The 17,125-nt window shown below is 36.9% G+C and overlaps 1 protein-coding gene across 2 annotated transcripts in view; it reads left to right on the top strand.

Moving 5' to 3' along the window:
* The window catches only part of LOC120777663 (protein tincar), a 66,246-nt gene that overhangs the window by 33,484 nt on the left and 15,637 nt on the right, over positions 1-17,125 (top strand). Inside the window, exons 4-5 of one of the 2 annotated variants that reach the window (XM_040109120.1) lie at positions 10,908-13,472; positions 15,958-16,378. In XM_040109120.1, the coding sequence (XP_039965054.1) occupies positions 10,908-13,472; positions 15,958-16,378 (2,986 nt within the window). The remainder of the gene's footprint in view (positions 1-10,907; positions 13,473-15,957; positions 16,379-17,125) is intronic. The other variant, XM_040109129.1, reaches the window with a different exon arrangement.

Raw genomic sequence — 17,125 nt, 5'->3', positions numbered from 1 at the left:
CGGAGTGGCTGAAGTTGCATGTGGTGGCGCTCTCGGTGGGCTTGTTGGACTTGTATGTTGTTGTCGAATTCGCCTTTACTTTTATCATCTGGCTATTAGTGTCATCATCATCATTGTAATAACATCAGGGCGGCGTTCGGTGGACGCATTTCGATAGCACCACAAGGCACTTGATAAGAGTGACTTTACAAGGAGAAGAAATTCAGCGTAGTAAATATCTCGTAATGCCCGCGAAACCGTATGTAACGGGCGATTCAAGTCGAGGTACTTTTTTCTATGGCCTTTTTTGACAAATCACGCGAGAGCCGCATATCTGAAATTGAAAGCATACAAAATACAGTTTGTATAAGAATTGAAGCCGCTCGTCCTACCCAAGCGACATCGCTTCGCTCTATGGGCTCTTGAAAAGCTCCAAGAAGATCCGACGTTTTCGAGGCAAATTTGTTCAGCGATGAGACCCATTTCTGGGTATGTAAATAAACAAAGTTGCCGCATTTGTGACGAAGAGCAACCCGAAGAGATTCAAGAGCTGTCATTTCATCCAGAAATAAAAATTTGGTGTGGAATCATCGGCCCACATTTCTTTAAACATGATGTCGGCGACCGTTATCGCGTAAAGTATAGAGTCTATGCAGACAATCTCACTTCGATTGAGACCTTAGAGCAAAACACCACGCGTGTCATTCGCCAGTTACCAGTCGGAAAGTTCGAATGAGTCATTGAAAATAAGTCTCTCCCGATGGACCATCTGTGACGTAGCCGCAGCCAACATTTGAAAGAGATATTCTTCAAAAAAGAAATGCCAAAGAATGTTCTTTCCAATGGTAAAAAGTATTCCTCATTAGATTTGAAGTTTCAGTGACCTCAAAATGGATCACCCTTTATTATATATGCTATCACCAAAAAGCAACAGTTTTACTCCAGAAGTGATATTGAAAATCAAATAATTGAAAATGCAGCATAGATTAAAACTGCTTCGCCAGTCATATTGTTTTTTGGCTGCTAGATTCGGTTTTGTTAGCATATAAAGGGTTTGGCTGAACCCTGACACTATACATATATTGGTAGCCATTATTAAATACAAATATTTTCAAACTTTCAGTGATTAAAATATATAATGGAGATACGCGAACATTTAGAGCGGTTAGATAATGTGACATAAATGTGTTCTTCTGCAAAAAGCGGTAATTTCGTATACTTTATGAAATTGAAACATAAATGGCAACCCTATACGCAAATGTATGCAACTATAAACACTTGTGAGGAACGCCCTATGCGCTCATATATACTCACAACATATATATGTAAATTTGTGTGCATATTGTGTACTGTTACCTCATCAATTCATATTTGCGATCGTAAAACACTGCCTCGCGTCATAAAATGAAAACGCATAAAAAGTAAGGGGAATATCAAAACGGTGTTGATGGTGTTTCAATGTAAATTATTTACGATTGTTTTTAAAAGATTTTTTAACGGACCTCATGGACCGAAAATGTTGCAATATGTGCTATGTTAACATTTATACATTCACAGGCGCATACTGTAAACAAATAGCAAGTATAAGCATGAAAAAATATACAGAAATATCTGAGGAATATTGTAAACTGTTCCCAAGGAATTTACTGTCGATATTCGATTTAAATATTGCATGAAACAGTTAACTTTTTATTGATTTTTTCTTGGCGCCGTCGGACGTACGTGATAACTTGAAAAATATTTAATTTTTTCCTTCAACAGTTTTGATGTGTATTTTGAAAATATCTATAAATAAACTCTTGAATTTTAAAACAATTGATAAATATTTTTTTAATTTTTTCCTTCAACAGTTTTGATGTGTATTTTGAAAATATCTATAAATAAACTCTTGAATTTTAAAACAATTGATAAATATTTTTTTGATTTCCAAAAATGGTCTTTTTTGTCGGTCGCACTAGGATTTCACTAATTCTTCGAGACTTAATAAAATAACTTTGGTTTAAGAAATTCCATTTTAATTCACAAAAGTAGATGGAATTGGTATAGAGGTTGCGTCTTATATAAATATTTCGAAGAGTCCATTCCCATTATTAAAAATTTCATAATAAACGAGCGAAAAATCTTATTGCTTATTCATACAATTTAAAAGAATTTTTGTATTTCAAACTTTAAACCAAAAAAACCTCAATGTAAATCGAAGGTTCAAACGTCATTCATTCGCTTAAGGGGGAGCCTGCTTTGAAGTTTAAAAAATTCGATTTTTTTGAGGAGTTTTTTGGAAGGGAAAGAAATAATTGATTAAAGCGAAATTTCTAGGGTTTATTGTCATATGTTTAAACATTATTCATAAATTTTTTGGATACGAAATCTTTGATATTCTGCCTTTGGGAAGCAATTGGCCGATGCATTTGTCGGACGGCGGACAGGATGCAGGTCGCAATTTCTGTCGGAAACAAAAAATTCAGAGATTCTTATTTTTTAATAATTTATCTTCTAGTTAAACTAAAAAAATCCAAAAAAAGTTTTAAAATTTTAAATTTTAAATTTTTTTTATAAATTAAAAAAGTGGTTTTTAACCAAAAAATTTTTACTTTATGTTGTTTAAAAATATGTTCAAATATGTTGACTTTTCTTAGTTTTTTTTAGTTTAAATAGAAGATAATTTAATGTCAAAGATAATAAACTTTGGTCCATTTCCATACTACATTTAGTTTTTTTTCCATCCTGCCGGCCTTTCCCTTCTAGCTTCGAAAATATTTCGAATTCCCATCTATAACTTTGGGGACGTATTCTTAGATTATTTTTAAAGAGATTTAAGCAAAAAAAAATCGATTTTTTGAAGCTTATAAAGCAGGCTCCCCACTTAAGTCCAGCAAATTGCTCAATCTACTACAATAAAATATACATATATATTATCATATTATATAAATAATTCTCTTAGCTTCGAGAAATGATGCACTAGTAGAAGAAATAGACTTTTTATATAGTAACAAATTTTCCTATACTTACATTATCCTATTATGAATAGACAAAAATAACCAAATTCTCATCACTTAAATTGTATTAAATTAAATATTTGTTGAAGCTACACAATGCTACTTAGCGAAGGCAACAAAAAGATTTTTAAATGTGTTGCTTTGCGTTGATATTTATTTTGTGAGTATGTATGTATATGCATCAAAGGTAGACATTGCTATTTTCAATGATTTTCGAAAGAATTTTGCTAATATTTTCAGTCAAATCCATACTTATTCCAACACAGATCGTTCCTTTTATGCAATTAATAATAGATTTTATGTCGGTGGTCTTATTGAACATTGCATTGATCTTATTACATACGTAGGTGTAGCTTTATTCGAACTAAATTCTAACATACATATATAAAAGTATTAGTATTGAATCAGTTGCAGTGTGCTAAAAGCGTCGTGCAGTGCGTATGAGTAATATTATTAACAAATATAACTTTGGTTTTTGGTCATAAGTTCTAGGAAAATTAAAGTAAAAATATCGCTCACCATAGGAGAATGTGAGATTACTTCACAGCCACAGTTGAAGTACCTTGGTGTAATAGTGGACTCAAGACTCAAATTCAAGGAACACTTGGAAAACACACATAAAGCAAATAAAAACTAGAATACTTTATCTAGAATGATGGCAAATAAAGCCTGTGTGCGTTCCAGTGGACGACAGCTAAAGTAATGAGTTCTGTTAAACTGTATGCGGCTCTAATATGGATTAATTAACGCAGTACATAAAATTTCTGCAATACGCGTGATAAGTGCTTTCTGAACCATATCAAATTACGTTGGTATTAGGCAGTGTGGTGCCAATTGACATCCAGGTTGACGAGTTCGCGCGAATTTATAACTTATCAGAGACGTCTACCGCAGCAAAAAGAGAGGAGAGAATCAAAAGCATCACAATATGGTAACATTGCCATCAAAAGGATGGTGGACGGTGGACTCACAGACTGGTTCGTGGATAGATAGACAACATTTAGACCTGAAATTCCACCTGACCCAAATATTTAGTGGCCATGTGTGCTTTAGAAGCTACCTATACAAATATAAACATGACTTTAGTCCATATTTTCTGACGTGTATAGAATGTTTACAAGACTCTGAACACGTACTCTATCATTGCCCTCTGTTTTCAATTATAAGGGAAGAGCTGAAAACCACACTTGGAGGTAGTCCCATGGGTTACTGCACTTATGTGCGATTCCTCTGTATAATGGAAAGCTGTCAGCAAAGCGGTAGCTCTAATTATGACAAGATTGAGACATTTACAACAGATTAGGCGTCAGTCAGTCCGTACAATATTGTCTTCTTCTTTCCCATAAAGTAATACTTTGTTCGGTGGTACTGTGGCAGTGACATGAGATGGGAGTAGATTAGGTTTAGCGGAATAAAGCCTCGCACTTCGGCTTTCCATGCTTCTTCATACTATACAAAAAAACATATAGGTATAAGTATTGAGTCAGCTGTAATGTGCGTAAAGCAACGTGCAGTGCGTATGAGTAACACTATTGCCAAATATAACTTTGGTTGGCTTTTGCTAGGGTCTTTTACCTATTCTTAAATTAGTATTTTGTGTTAAATAACCAGATTTAGTTGACAGCCATTAATGAATTAGATATGTATATAGAGAGAGACATATAAAAGTCTAAAGAAATAAGTATATTGTGTATATACTTTATATATGTATGTATGGAATATTATTTTGATAAATTAATTTCTATGCAAGAAGTTGTAAAATTCATTTCAAAGAATGTAATCGATTTTAAAAATTTCAGACAGTCTTAGTGCAATATCTATAATAGGAGCATATTTAATTGAGGTTATGAAAAATCATCTTATAAAACAACAAAAAGATAACTTAATTGTTTATTATTTAAAATTTAGACAAAATTTTATTTTATTGATTTTTTTATTTATTTAATTATTTTTTTGTTATAAGTGTAGTTAATCTAAATGTAATCCACGCATACTTGCTCAGTTGAGTTTGAAAACTTTACTAAAATAATCAAGTTCTTAAAAATTGATTTATCACTTGAAATTTTATATGATTTTCTTGTTTGCCATAACATTTATATAATTCAAAATTTGTTTAAAAAAAATTTAATATTGTATTTGAATGAAACATATGTCAATATACATATTTACGAATAAATTTTTTCACTTACATATAAATTGCTACTTTCGAAAATCAATTTTAAATGCATTTCAAGTGACTTCACAGTACTTTTTGAAAAATTTGCATTTAAAACTTCAATTGAAAAAAAATTGTGAAACAACATTTTTATTGTATCATTTATTAATACGTACGTACGTATGTATATGTATGAATTTATAAACACATTTACTCCACACTAGCTATAATGTTCACAATTTTAAACACTACCCTGCCCACGCACAGCATCTTAGTTGGGTAAATATTTTATATATTTAGGTATATTATGTTTGTCATGATAAGCGCCATCTAATGGAAAATTTTCCCAATGGAACTGCCTACACACCACTATGGCTTGTGCATATTTGCTGCTTCTTGTTGTATTAGTCGCCACAGCTGTCGTCCAATGATTGCTTTTGGTCAACGCTTGGCTTCATGTATTATGATCCGGGATAAGCTGAGACTCTGATATTATTACTAAAGTTGCTATCACAGCCACGAATATCTGCAGCTATGTGGTTGGATATGACGTGCGTACTACACTTACACTTTGCCCTTCCTTTCTGCTCTCCTCCAATCGCTCTTCACTCTTCACTGCATATCCTCCAGTTTGTCTCAAAGCATTTCATGTGATACAACAAATGATGATGATTTGTTAAAATTTGTCTTGTCGGCTTTCTAAAAGCAGCTCTGGCCAGTCACCAGCACACTATGTTTGTATGTTTGTTGGTGGGTAAGAGTAAAATGATTGCCAATCTTCTGCTCGATGCTTACCTAAATCTTTGTGCGGCTGCTAAGCTTGTTTGATATTGTTGTTTAGCTGATGCTTTGAGGACAGTCACTAGACTATATTTGTAATCACAGACAAACAAGCGCCGAGCGCAAAAGACTCTGTAAAATGCAGCATATTTTTGTATTCTTCATAATTTTCTATAGGTGGTTCCTCTTAGTTAGATATTTTTTCAATTGTCATTTATTTCATAAGCAATGAGTAGCTTGAGTAAGTGCAGTTATGTATTCACGGAATTGTCAATTCACTTATCAAAACTCATGTTTAGTTTGTCAGCTTATGGAATTTGTCAAAGTGAAGTGTTTTTGATTGTTTTTTTTTGGCAATGAAGTGCTTCATCTATCAAAAGGGCTTATTTTGTTTCATGCGAACGCAGTTGCCATAACAATTGGATAAACACTGTAGTAAATAAACCGAAATTTTATTTGTTGTAGTGGAAGAACAATATTTGAGCAATGACAGTGAAATCGGAAGCTTTTGATATTTGAAAATATGCACAAAACTAAAACTGAGAAACTAGATCGCTTATATACAGACATAGCTAAGTCGAGGCAGCTCGTCATGCTGATAATCCGTCTGGCGTCTGGTTCTACTCCCAAATCAAAAAAGCCACCAGAAGAACACTCATTATATCCACTTTTGTACATGCTCGACACGATTGGTAAAGTGTACGAAAGCATTGTAAAAAATCGCTTGGAGTTAGCAATCCAAAAAGCCGATTACACAGTACAACAGCTAATCTGGGAGGTGAGAAATTCCAAGTCAGGGTGATGGTACTAGGTCAGTATAGTAAAACCCTCAAAGGGTTTGGCGTTCGTATGTGTCAGTTTTTTTTTTATGGTAAAAAAGAATCCCAAAAATGTTCCACGGTGTTATCAGAGTAACAATACGATTTTATAGAAAAAGAGATCCACTATTGACGTACTAAGAGAAGTAGTTGATACAGCGAAGTGTGCAATAAATGTTAAAAGATGGAAAGGTGAAACAAATACTAAGCGCTAATAACCGTGGATATGAAGAATGCGTTCAACTCCGCAAAGTGGGCAAATATAATAAAGGCTCTATACGAAATACGCGCTTCACATTATCTGATAAATATTAAAATGAGTTAATATCAAAATAGGAGATTGTTATGCGACACAACCGAGGGCACTTAGAGCTACACTACCTCCAGTGGAGTACCGCAAGGCTCGGTTTTAGGTACACTACTATAGAACCTGATGTGCGACGAGGTGTTAAAAATAGCGCAACCTTAAAACATGAAAACAATCACATATGCGGATGAGCTCAAAGTGGTAGCAGTGACTAAACATCTGGATAACTTTCGGATCAAATGCAATAGCTGCATGAATGGTTTGCGCCGATAGTTTGCTACCATGAGTCCGGAGCTGGAGGGCAGAAAAAAGAAGTCTTGCTAATAAGCACCAGGAAAATTGAAGAAAAGATATCGCGTGATAAGTGCTTCCAGAACCATATCAAACGAAGACGACGAGACGAATTCGCGCGAATGTATAATTTATCAGAGACGTCTACTGCAGCAAAAAAAAGAGGAAAGAAACAAAAGTATGGCAAAAAAATGTATACTGAGTGGACGCAACTACTACTCTTCGGACAAATATATGCTAAAATTACCATTTTCAATACAAATCTTTGATATGATGTAATATCATATGATTGGATATAAAATAAAATAGCGATGCGAAGCGCAAACACTATTAAGAGAAGACGTTGGATTTGCAAATAATAATATGATAGAATTATATAATAATATGCTGTGGTGGCTGAGATGTGAAGTGACATAATGTCATACAAAATGATATGATGTAGTATATTATGAAGTGATGACGCATAATATTGCACTAAATTTTATTAGTAAATAAGATAGCTTGCGTGGAAGAAAAACCCACAGAAAATGTTGTTAAGTTGATGTGATGTCATATCATGTGTTATGATGTGATATGTTTCTATATGATAACAGTTCATATGATGTATTTTTATGGTATTTTTTTTGTTTGTGATATATAGGTAGTTTTACTTTATGATGCAATATATTGCAGGAAGTCTTTATACATGGGAATATGTATATCACGAGTTCTCCAGTCAGCAACTACAATAATATTGGTAGTGCAAAAAATAAATCGTCGTATCAACATTATAGAAATGAATGACAGAGATTGTCGACATTTTTAATGGGTACACACAACAGATTTTTTAAATTTTCTCCAAATTTTTAGACATCTAGGTTTTACTCTCCAGAAAGCATTTAAGTAAGAAAGAAAGAATTAAAGTCTAAAAATTCATTATACCGTCACCTAAAATGCAAAATAACGTAACATCACTTTTCATAAGTTTTCAGTCGAAGGAAAAATGTTATAATAGAAACCACACATATTGAAACAAAATTTGAGTTTTGGTTATAAATTGGTTATATATTAGTTATATAATGGGTATATATTGGTTATATCTGACACTTGAAGCTGAAAATTTAATGCTACATATATGTAATATGATGTAGTGAATCGTAACTAATAAAAACTCAATTGCGATTTTTTTGATGATACGTTGTTTTGCATTTTTTCCTTCCTTTTAGGTGACGATATGAAAATTACTCAGCTTTATAATAAGCTACTTAGCATTTTAATTAAGTTAATATCAGTTCAACCTTTGTAGCATTTCATGCATAATCCCTCAAGCGCCTTCGAACCAATTAACCGAAAACGCTCAACTCCAACTCATGCACAATTATACTCTCTGCTTTTTAGCTGCAATTAAAAAGTACTTATTACAAACATTATATAATGAACTGATTTAATTTCGCAAATATTGACACAGCTTAGATTTCACTTGAAAGATGAAAAGGGTGTAGAATTAAAAAGAAAAGTACGCATCCAGAGTGTGTGTGTGTCTGTATGTGGGCGTGAGTGTGCTGGCATCGCACAAGTATTTATTAACTCTTCTAAAGCAGACGGCGAAATTGTCTATTAAAACGCACAGAAAGCTGGAAGCCCGCTAATTTACGTGTATATAAGTAAATAAGTAGTTATGTATGCTATACAAATAAATGCATGTATGTATAATATGTATGTATGTAGTAAATGTTGTTTATTTGTTGGGTGTGCAGTCATGCGCTTCAATGGCGCGTTTAATTAAGCATAACTCTGCGCAATGTTGATTTCGTATTTAACATGAAGGAATCTATTTAGCACGAAGAAACCGTTAAGCCAAGTACAAATGAACTGTTACAAATATAAACCAACAATCGACATCCGCAGACTACTTGCAAACTCATTTTGTGTAAAGACACCGAGCGGCAGGATAATGAGAAAAGTGAAATGCTTAACTAAACGGCATTCGCTTTTGACTGTCGCACAGACATATTGACGACTGCCTACCACTCCTTCTAATCGCTTGTGGATGCTTTTAGCAACAACAGCAGTAGGTCTAAAGTTTTACAAAGCGTAGCTGTTGCTGTTGCTTTGCGCGATGTATCATTACTCTGAAGTAGGCGTAGTTCGCTATACGATTGCATAGCCTGATTGAAAGCTCTTGCGCGTAGAGGTGTTGCCTCTTTCCAGACAGGTGCGTAAATATACCGTTTAATGAGTTAGTGGGTGGCTTTCACTTATCTCAACAGGCGTTTATGGTCTGTTTGCATTGAAACTTCGGCCCAAACACTTGCCATCAATCAATCAAGTGTTTCATGTCTAATGAACAAATGCGAGAGCAACTCATGCATGCTAAATAGCAGCTAAAACTGAGTTGAACGTTGAAAGCGGGCGAGTACTTATCGTTAAAAGGAGCTAAGCTGGTGCTGGCGTTGGATGACTTTAAAAGCGAACGATCCATATGTAGGTTTCGTGTATATGCGATTGCAGGACTGAGTGTGCTCTGATAGCATACTTATACACAAGAGATGAGGTTATCGAAATGAGAGTTTCAATTGCAAAAGTGAGTGTACGGAAGATGGTGATCATTGAAATGTGTGTGAGCTATTGCTGTCTAGTAGACATACTGCTAACCACTTTCAGGAACTCATTTTGAAAACTACTATATACTGATTTTATATGAGCATATGTAGACATCGTGAAATAACTAACAACCCACTTTTAGTCATAAAGATTCAGCTCATAAGCCCAGCTTTCTGAAAAAAAGGTCATATTCGGTAGATGTTTTCCTAAGTTAGGTCGTAGGTTAGGTTAATCCAAAATCAATGGATCTCACTTGGACAAGTATTTGTTCGTTTTGTTAACCAAAAAGTTCTCAAAGTGCATGACCTCATAGATCAACGAAGGGTTTTAAGCTTACCAAAAATTAATCGACTAATATTAATCCCAATCACTTTGCTTGGTTCCCCACAGTTTTACAATCTCAGCCATGTAAAAGCTGGGCTAAAGAAGACAAGATGAGTCCACCTAGCCTTCCTCCTTACAGTTTTGGCAAGAGTAGTCCGACAAAATATTAAGTCGTATCGCGTACGTACTTATTGAACAGTGTCCAGTCAGAACCCCTGCAATAGCTGTGATATTGACTATGCTAAGTGCAGCTGCTCTTACGGCTTAGCTTGGGCCAGAATCGCAGTCGCACAAGTTCTGGCTGTTGACCAGCGCTTGTCAAGTTCATTGGAGGTTTATAGGTCCAGCGCTAGAGCGCAAGGGGACTTCGGATAACCGACAGGCTTCCAGTCAGATGAAATTGGGGTAAGAATACCTAGCAAGCTCATCAAACTGACAAAAATATGCAAAGCTCACATAAAACTGTCTGCTAGACAGTTCCAAGTGAGGTGTGATTGCATTCAAAGACTCCTAAGGTCTCCAGAATTAAATTGATCTCATAAAAAGTTTTCAGCAACTACTGGAATAAAGGCTTACACATTAAACATTTTCTTTCTGCTAGCGAAAGCCAGCAACTAACATCACACTTTTTAATCAAACTAAATTTTGTCCTTTTTTCCTTTTCCCACTTACAGAGAATATTTGGCAAACGGAGCTCGACTTTATTGCGGTCAATCGTCGTAATTTAGTTGTGCTTTCGGTGGTTACAGCACCCTACCAAAATGGTACAGGCATCCACGGCGACGTCAGCAACAGTCTGGAGGACGACCAAGACGATGACTACTACAACGATACGATGTTTACGGCTGTCGGTGCTGGCGCTGCAGGAACCGACATAAACAATAATATGTTCGACATGCTCACGAGTTCGAAGCAAGTTAAATTCGGCAATCGGAAGGCGGAAGCAAAAGCGAAGAGTAGCAACAATATAGGAGTGGATTTCCGTGATGGCGGGAAGACAAGATATTTTGAAGTGCCCGATTTAATTAATCAGAACAGCAAGGAAGAGCGAAGAGACCAAGAGGAAGCAAATAATAATGACGATGGTGTTGCTGATGTTGATGCAAACCGCAAGAACAACAATAAATTTGACTTGAATGAAGGAACTGATATTTATGATGGTAGAGGTGCCGAAGGAGGTGGCGTTTTCGCAGGCGGTGGTGATGGTGAGGGCGAGAGCGAAGGACGCATTTTCGTTGAACATTTCGATACAAAGGATATTTGGAGTGGTAAAGCTGTTGACATACCACAAACGGGCACCGCAAAAACCAGCACAACAACAACTGTAAGGAATTCGGTAAATTTGATAGCCGAGAAGAGCAACAACAATAACAACAAGAATTATGATCAAATGTGGGACAAGTTGGGCACGCTTGGCAAGTCAAACAGCCTTGACGTTGCGGCGTCGGACATTGAGGCAGCACTGACAACAATTAAAACAACAACAACTACTAATAGCCAAGAACCAAACTCATCTGTCAAAATTTCCAGCAGTGTGCAACCGAAAACAACAACTACAAATGCATCCAATGAACTTGGAAAGACAATAGGACGCGGCTTGGACGAAACACTTGGAACCACTGCTGGCGCTACAACAACAGCAGCAACCATAAAATACTTAAGCAGTGTGGCGGAGGGAACAAGTAACACGAAATTTACAACAACAACAACAACACAAACCACCAGCGGGAGCAAGAAAAGCAACAACAAAAACAACTACAATGACAATGATAATGATAATGAAGATATATTAGTTGCCGGAAGTTCCACCACAACAGCTGCCCCACCAGTGGCACACACCCAACCCACACGCACGCACCATCACCATAACCATAAGGAACAACCACAACAAGCCCACCACAACAGCACACATTCGACAAAATCATCGCGTAAACATCACGGCCACAATCGGCAACATCATCGTCAACGCGGCGGACAACAACACAATCGGCGCCACCACACCAACACCGCTGGCGGACGTTCCAGTGAGTCGACCGCAACACGCACCTCACGCCTCGACACAGGTCGTGCCGCTGTCGATTTGCGACCTTCAAACGCGTACGGCAACAACAGAGCGGCAGCAACAGATATCGATTTAAATCGGCTCGATGAGTTGGATTTGTCTGCGAGCACAAACTTTGAGCAGTCCATAAATTTGCCACGCGGACAAAACCGCGGCGATTCAGCGGCATCTTTTGAAACAGATGCGCTCGATTACGACGCACGCCGCAACTACGGCAAATCAACAGCAACCATTAGCACGACAACACGTGACAGCAACATTCATATTGTTAAGCCCGAGAAGTTGCCGGAGATTATACCCTCCACGCCATTAACAAGCAATTCGAAAATTATCGAAATCAAAACCAAAAGCGGCAGCGGCAGCGGCAGCAAAAGTGCCAGTAACAGTAATATTGTGAAGCGTATCAAGCGTATGGCCGACGAGGAGATGCAGGTGGAAATCGAACCAGAATACCTGGTGGGTGAATTAGCTGGCAATGATTCGAGCGAGTATATGGCAGCACCCTCATCAGTAGCCGGTTCCGCTACATCTGCAATATCTTCTAAGTCATCAGCTGGCAGCAGCATCGCAACCGCACAGCAGCCACCACAAACGAGTCTGGTACGCCTCGATGGTTTCGCCGGCATGCTACAAATCTTCTTCGGCATTGAAAAGCCCATCGATATGTCGGTGTTCGACCACCCGCCAAGCGCGGAGTTTGTGAATCTTGTCTTTGCGCTGCTTGTCTGGTGTGTACGTTATCCGGCTGTCTTTTGGACGACAACGAAATCATTCGCGACCATCTTTAGCATACAAATGATTGCTGTCGCTTTAGATATCACATTTAGCTACATTGGCGCTGCCAACTTATACAAATTGCAGGTGTACAGCGAGGCTATGCCCATCCAAAACTCCGGCCTCATTTTGAACGGTGTGGTAACGTTGGCACTGTTTCTACTGTCGTCCGTGCTGATGATTGCCTCATCGATGATTATGTATTTGTATGGGCACGGCAGGTTGGCGGCGAAAATGCGTGATCGCTCATTAATCACCATGAAATCGAGTGAAACGTGGATTTATTTTGCGCACTGTGCGTCGCTCTGCTACGTTTTGGCCCTAGCTGTGGTGAAGGCGCCACTTTTGAATGACCTCAGTGTCACGTATAGGAATAACTTACACTGCCCGACATTTTTTTCAGGTGAGTACACATGGTGCAACACATACATGGTTAGTTCAAACACGATGGACTCAAGACAAGGTATGGTTGATAGACAGTAGATGAACTCATTATTAGATTAAATATTATAGATCCACGCAATTTTGAAGAAAAGTGATATAAAAGTATAAGCAGCAATATTCATCACATGCTTTCTTAAGGTTGAAGCTGTGTAGTGAATTGATGTAATACATAGTTGATGTATTCTTTAACATTTTACTGAGATTTTATATAAAGGACCTATAAAGGAAGGTCATTTCCTTTTAAGGGACTTAGAGATTTCTGCGAACAGAGCTTGCTTACAATGGTGACAATGTTTTCAGAATTAATTAATTTTAAACCCATAAATATTTTCTTGACTTTGGTCTTTAAAGGAAGATGTTTAAGCTTCCCTTTTTTTATCATCATCATTTTTCATCAATATGTGTTTTGACATGAGAAATTGAAAGAGCAAAAGACAGCACTTGAACCCGTTGATGACGCGTCAAATCCAATTAGCTGTACAAAACGTGAAATAAGCAAAGACAGAAGCCAATTGAAATGAAAATGAAAATCACAAAAAATACAAACAAATACCAGTACTAAGTAGAATTGATATTAAATCGCATTGGTCAACGCCAACAGCGCGCAAAAGACAGTAAAACTTTGTAGTCTGGTTAAGTGTAGGGTTGCCAATGGGTACGCGCAAACTCCACTGTACGAAAATATTTAAAGAAACTAAAATGTTGAAATATCTTTATACAACAAACATGCATTGGTAAACGCAGTTTTTTAACTAAGCAAGTCTAGCGAGCTTTTACTTTAAAGCTACCACTTATAGCTTTGCTTCAAAAGAGTTTTACCTTTAATACTTATTTTGGAATTTCCATGTATTATTTTAAGAGAAAGACACCCATCCGAGACGTCTACCTTTCAAGTTCCTCAAGTAGTCTTGCTTAAGAGATAATAGTAATAAACTGAGATCGATACTCGAGTTCGTTAACTGTCAAAAGACACAGACTTTTATTATATTTGAGCAGAAAATATTCCAAGGCGACAGTTCTAAAGGGTGATCCATTTCGAGGTTAACTACTTTCTTAAACTTCAAATTTATTGTGGAATGTTTATTCGAAAGAACATTTTCTATTTCAAATGTTAGCCACGGCTACGTCTCAGATGGTCCATTCGTTAAGTTCAATTTTCGATGATTCGTTCAAGCATTTTTCGACGTGTAGCTGACGAATAACACGAGTGATGTTTTGCCGAGGCCTCAATCGAAACGGGATTGTCAGCATAGACCTTAGACATATCCCTAAAGGAAAAAGTTTAACGGTGTGATATCACACAATCTTGGTGGCCAATTGATCGGCCAAAAACGTGAAATCATCTGCTCACCAAAGTGTTCTCTCAATAAATCCATAGATTTATACGATGTGTGGGATGTGGAGCCATCTTTTGAAACCAAATATCGCCGATATCACGAGCTTCAATTTCAGACATCAAATAGCCGGTTATCATGGCGCGTTAACAGTCGCCATTGACGGTTATCTTCTCACCGACATCATTTTTGAAGAAATATGGACAGATGATTCCATCGGCAGCCCTTGAATCTCTTCAGATTCAGATTCATCCTAAATGCGGCTATCTTGCTTGTTTACATACCCATTGAGCTAGAAATTGCCCTCATCGCTGAACAAAATTTAGCTCGGAAACGTCAGATCTTCTTGCAACTTTTCAAGATCACATAAATCGAAGCGATGTCGCTTGGGAAGGTCGAGCGGCATCAGTTCTTACATAGGCTGTTAATTTAAGCTTTTAATTTAGGATCTCGCCGTAAAATGCGCCAAGTCGTTCCATACGTCTGTCCGAGTTGCTGCGAACGGCGACGAATCGACTCTCCACGGTCTTCGTGTACACTCTGCTACGGCTGTTTTATTTTCTTCATTGCGTGCTTGACATGTTCTAATTGATCCAATATTATCCAATAATAAATGCTGGGTGTGAAAAGTGGTGATGGGATTGCGAATAGTACGCCGAATTCTCTAAAACTCAATGCTTTAAAAAGTAAAATAGTATCAATTTTTTATAATAGATTCCATTCATACATAACCTCACTATCACCAGTACGTAATTAAACTTATAAAAAATAGATCAGCCTTTCAAATTGTATAGCAGTTAAGACAATGTTATGGTAGTATGGAATCAGCAATTTTTTTTTTACTTTAAAAGGGGAATTAAGAGTACTTTTGAGACTTAATAAATAGAGATAGGATACTATACTTAAAGGTAGATTGCTCAGATGTCAAATTACTAGCCCAAACAAACATAAATAAAAGTGTTATAGGCATATTTTTTGGCACTTGATAATTTGAGCTTTCCGTTGACACAAACTTCATACATGCCCTGAAAGCTCTACACTACAATTTCTAAATACTAAAAAGTCGACTTTAAACTTTCTTCATATTCTTCTCTGACTTTATCTTTCCAGCTCTCATCAGCGTCGTACATCTCTTACTGTGGATTGTCATTTGGCTGGGCTTAACGGCCAAACGTCGTTGGACCTTCAAGTTGCCACCAATGGATGCCTATGGTATCACAAAAGCTACGACACAACCGTTATTGATGGCGAATCGCAGTAGTTTGCCCAGCGCTGGCAGCGTTAGCGGCAGTGGCAGTAATATAGGCAGCTCGGAGCAGAAGAGCTCATCCATGATGAGTAGCGGTGGAATGGGTGGTGGTCGTGGTGGCAAATTGAGCACTGAGTCCAGCACCGATGGCGGCGGCGATGATGTATACTGGCCAAAATTGACACCAAGTTCACCAAAATTGAAGGTTACCTTCAATGAAGTACCGAGTACGTCAGATGATGTCCTACTAATTGGTGACCATGAACAAAACGATGGCAAGCGGTAAAAAATCGTTTTCTTTAAAACTAAACAAAAATTAAATTGAATGAATCAGAAATGAATACTACCTACAACTACAAAAAAAAAATAGTACACACGAGTTTTAAAAAGCACTGCAACATTATTCTTTAATTTAAAACTAAATTTGTTTTTTTTTTTAGTTTTTATTATTTCTGCTCAATTGGTCGAGAGTGGTGCTCACGAAGATATTCGGAGAAATATGTAGCGTTATTTTTGAAGAAAATAATTGGTATTATTACGACTTAATCGTTGTTGTTGTGAGCGTTAAGTCATTGCATATCACTGGATAAGTCAGAGTTTGATAATATCGTAGTGAAAAAATCAAGAACTTACAAAATTCTTCAAAACGATACAGAATTATTACTTCCTCACTGAATTTAATCTCTACTTCGAGTCTTGCTCAAATATTTATGAATTTCTGGCTTCTTCAAATCGAACTATGTAACAGAGACGACTTCACAGATGCTTTCAATTCCACTTAAAATATGTGTATCGAATAAATTCCAGGCGAGAGGCAATATTCGAACACACTTTCCAGCAATTGAGGCCGTAAGTCAGTAGGTAACCCGTTGTATGTTCGGTTCCAAGGCATCATTCGTCTCTGGCTTAACTGCGTAAACAAGCAACTTCACATAATCCCACAAAAAAAAAAAGTACAGTGGTTTTAAATCGCAAGGTCTTGGAGGCTATGCCACAGGCCTACAACGGGAGTTAATGCGTTCGCCAAAA

This window comes from Bactrocera tryoni, chromosome 1 (assembly GCF_016617805.1).
Source record: "Bactrocera tryoni isolate S06 chromosome 1, CSIRO_BtryS06_freeze2, whole genome shotgun sequence".
NCBI classification, from domain to species: Eukaryota; Metazoa; Arthropoda; class Insecta; order Diptera; family Tephritidae; genus Bactrocera; species Bactrocera tryoni.
Note: the sequence above shows the minus strand (reverse complement) of the source record. Positions and strands in the feature narration are given on the sequence as shown.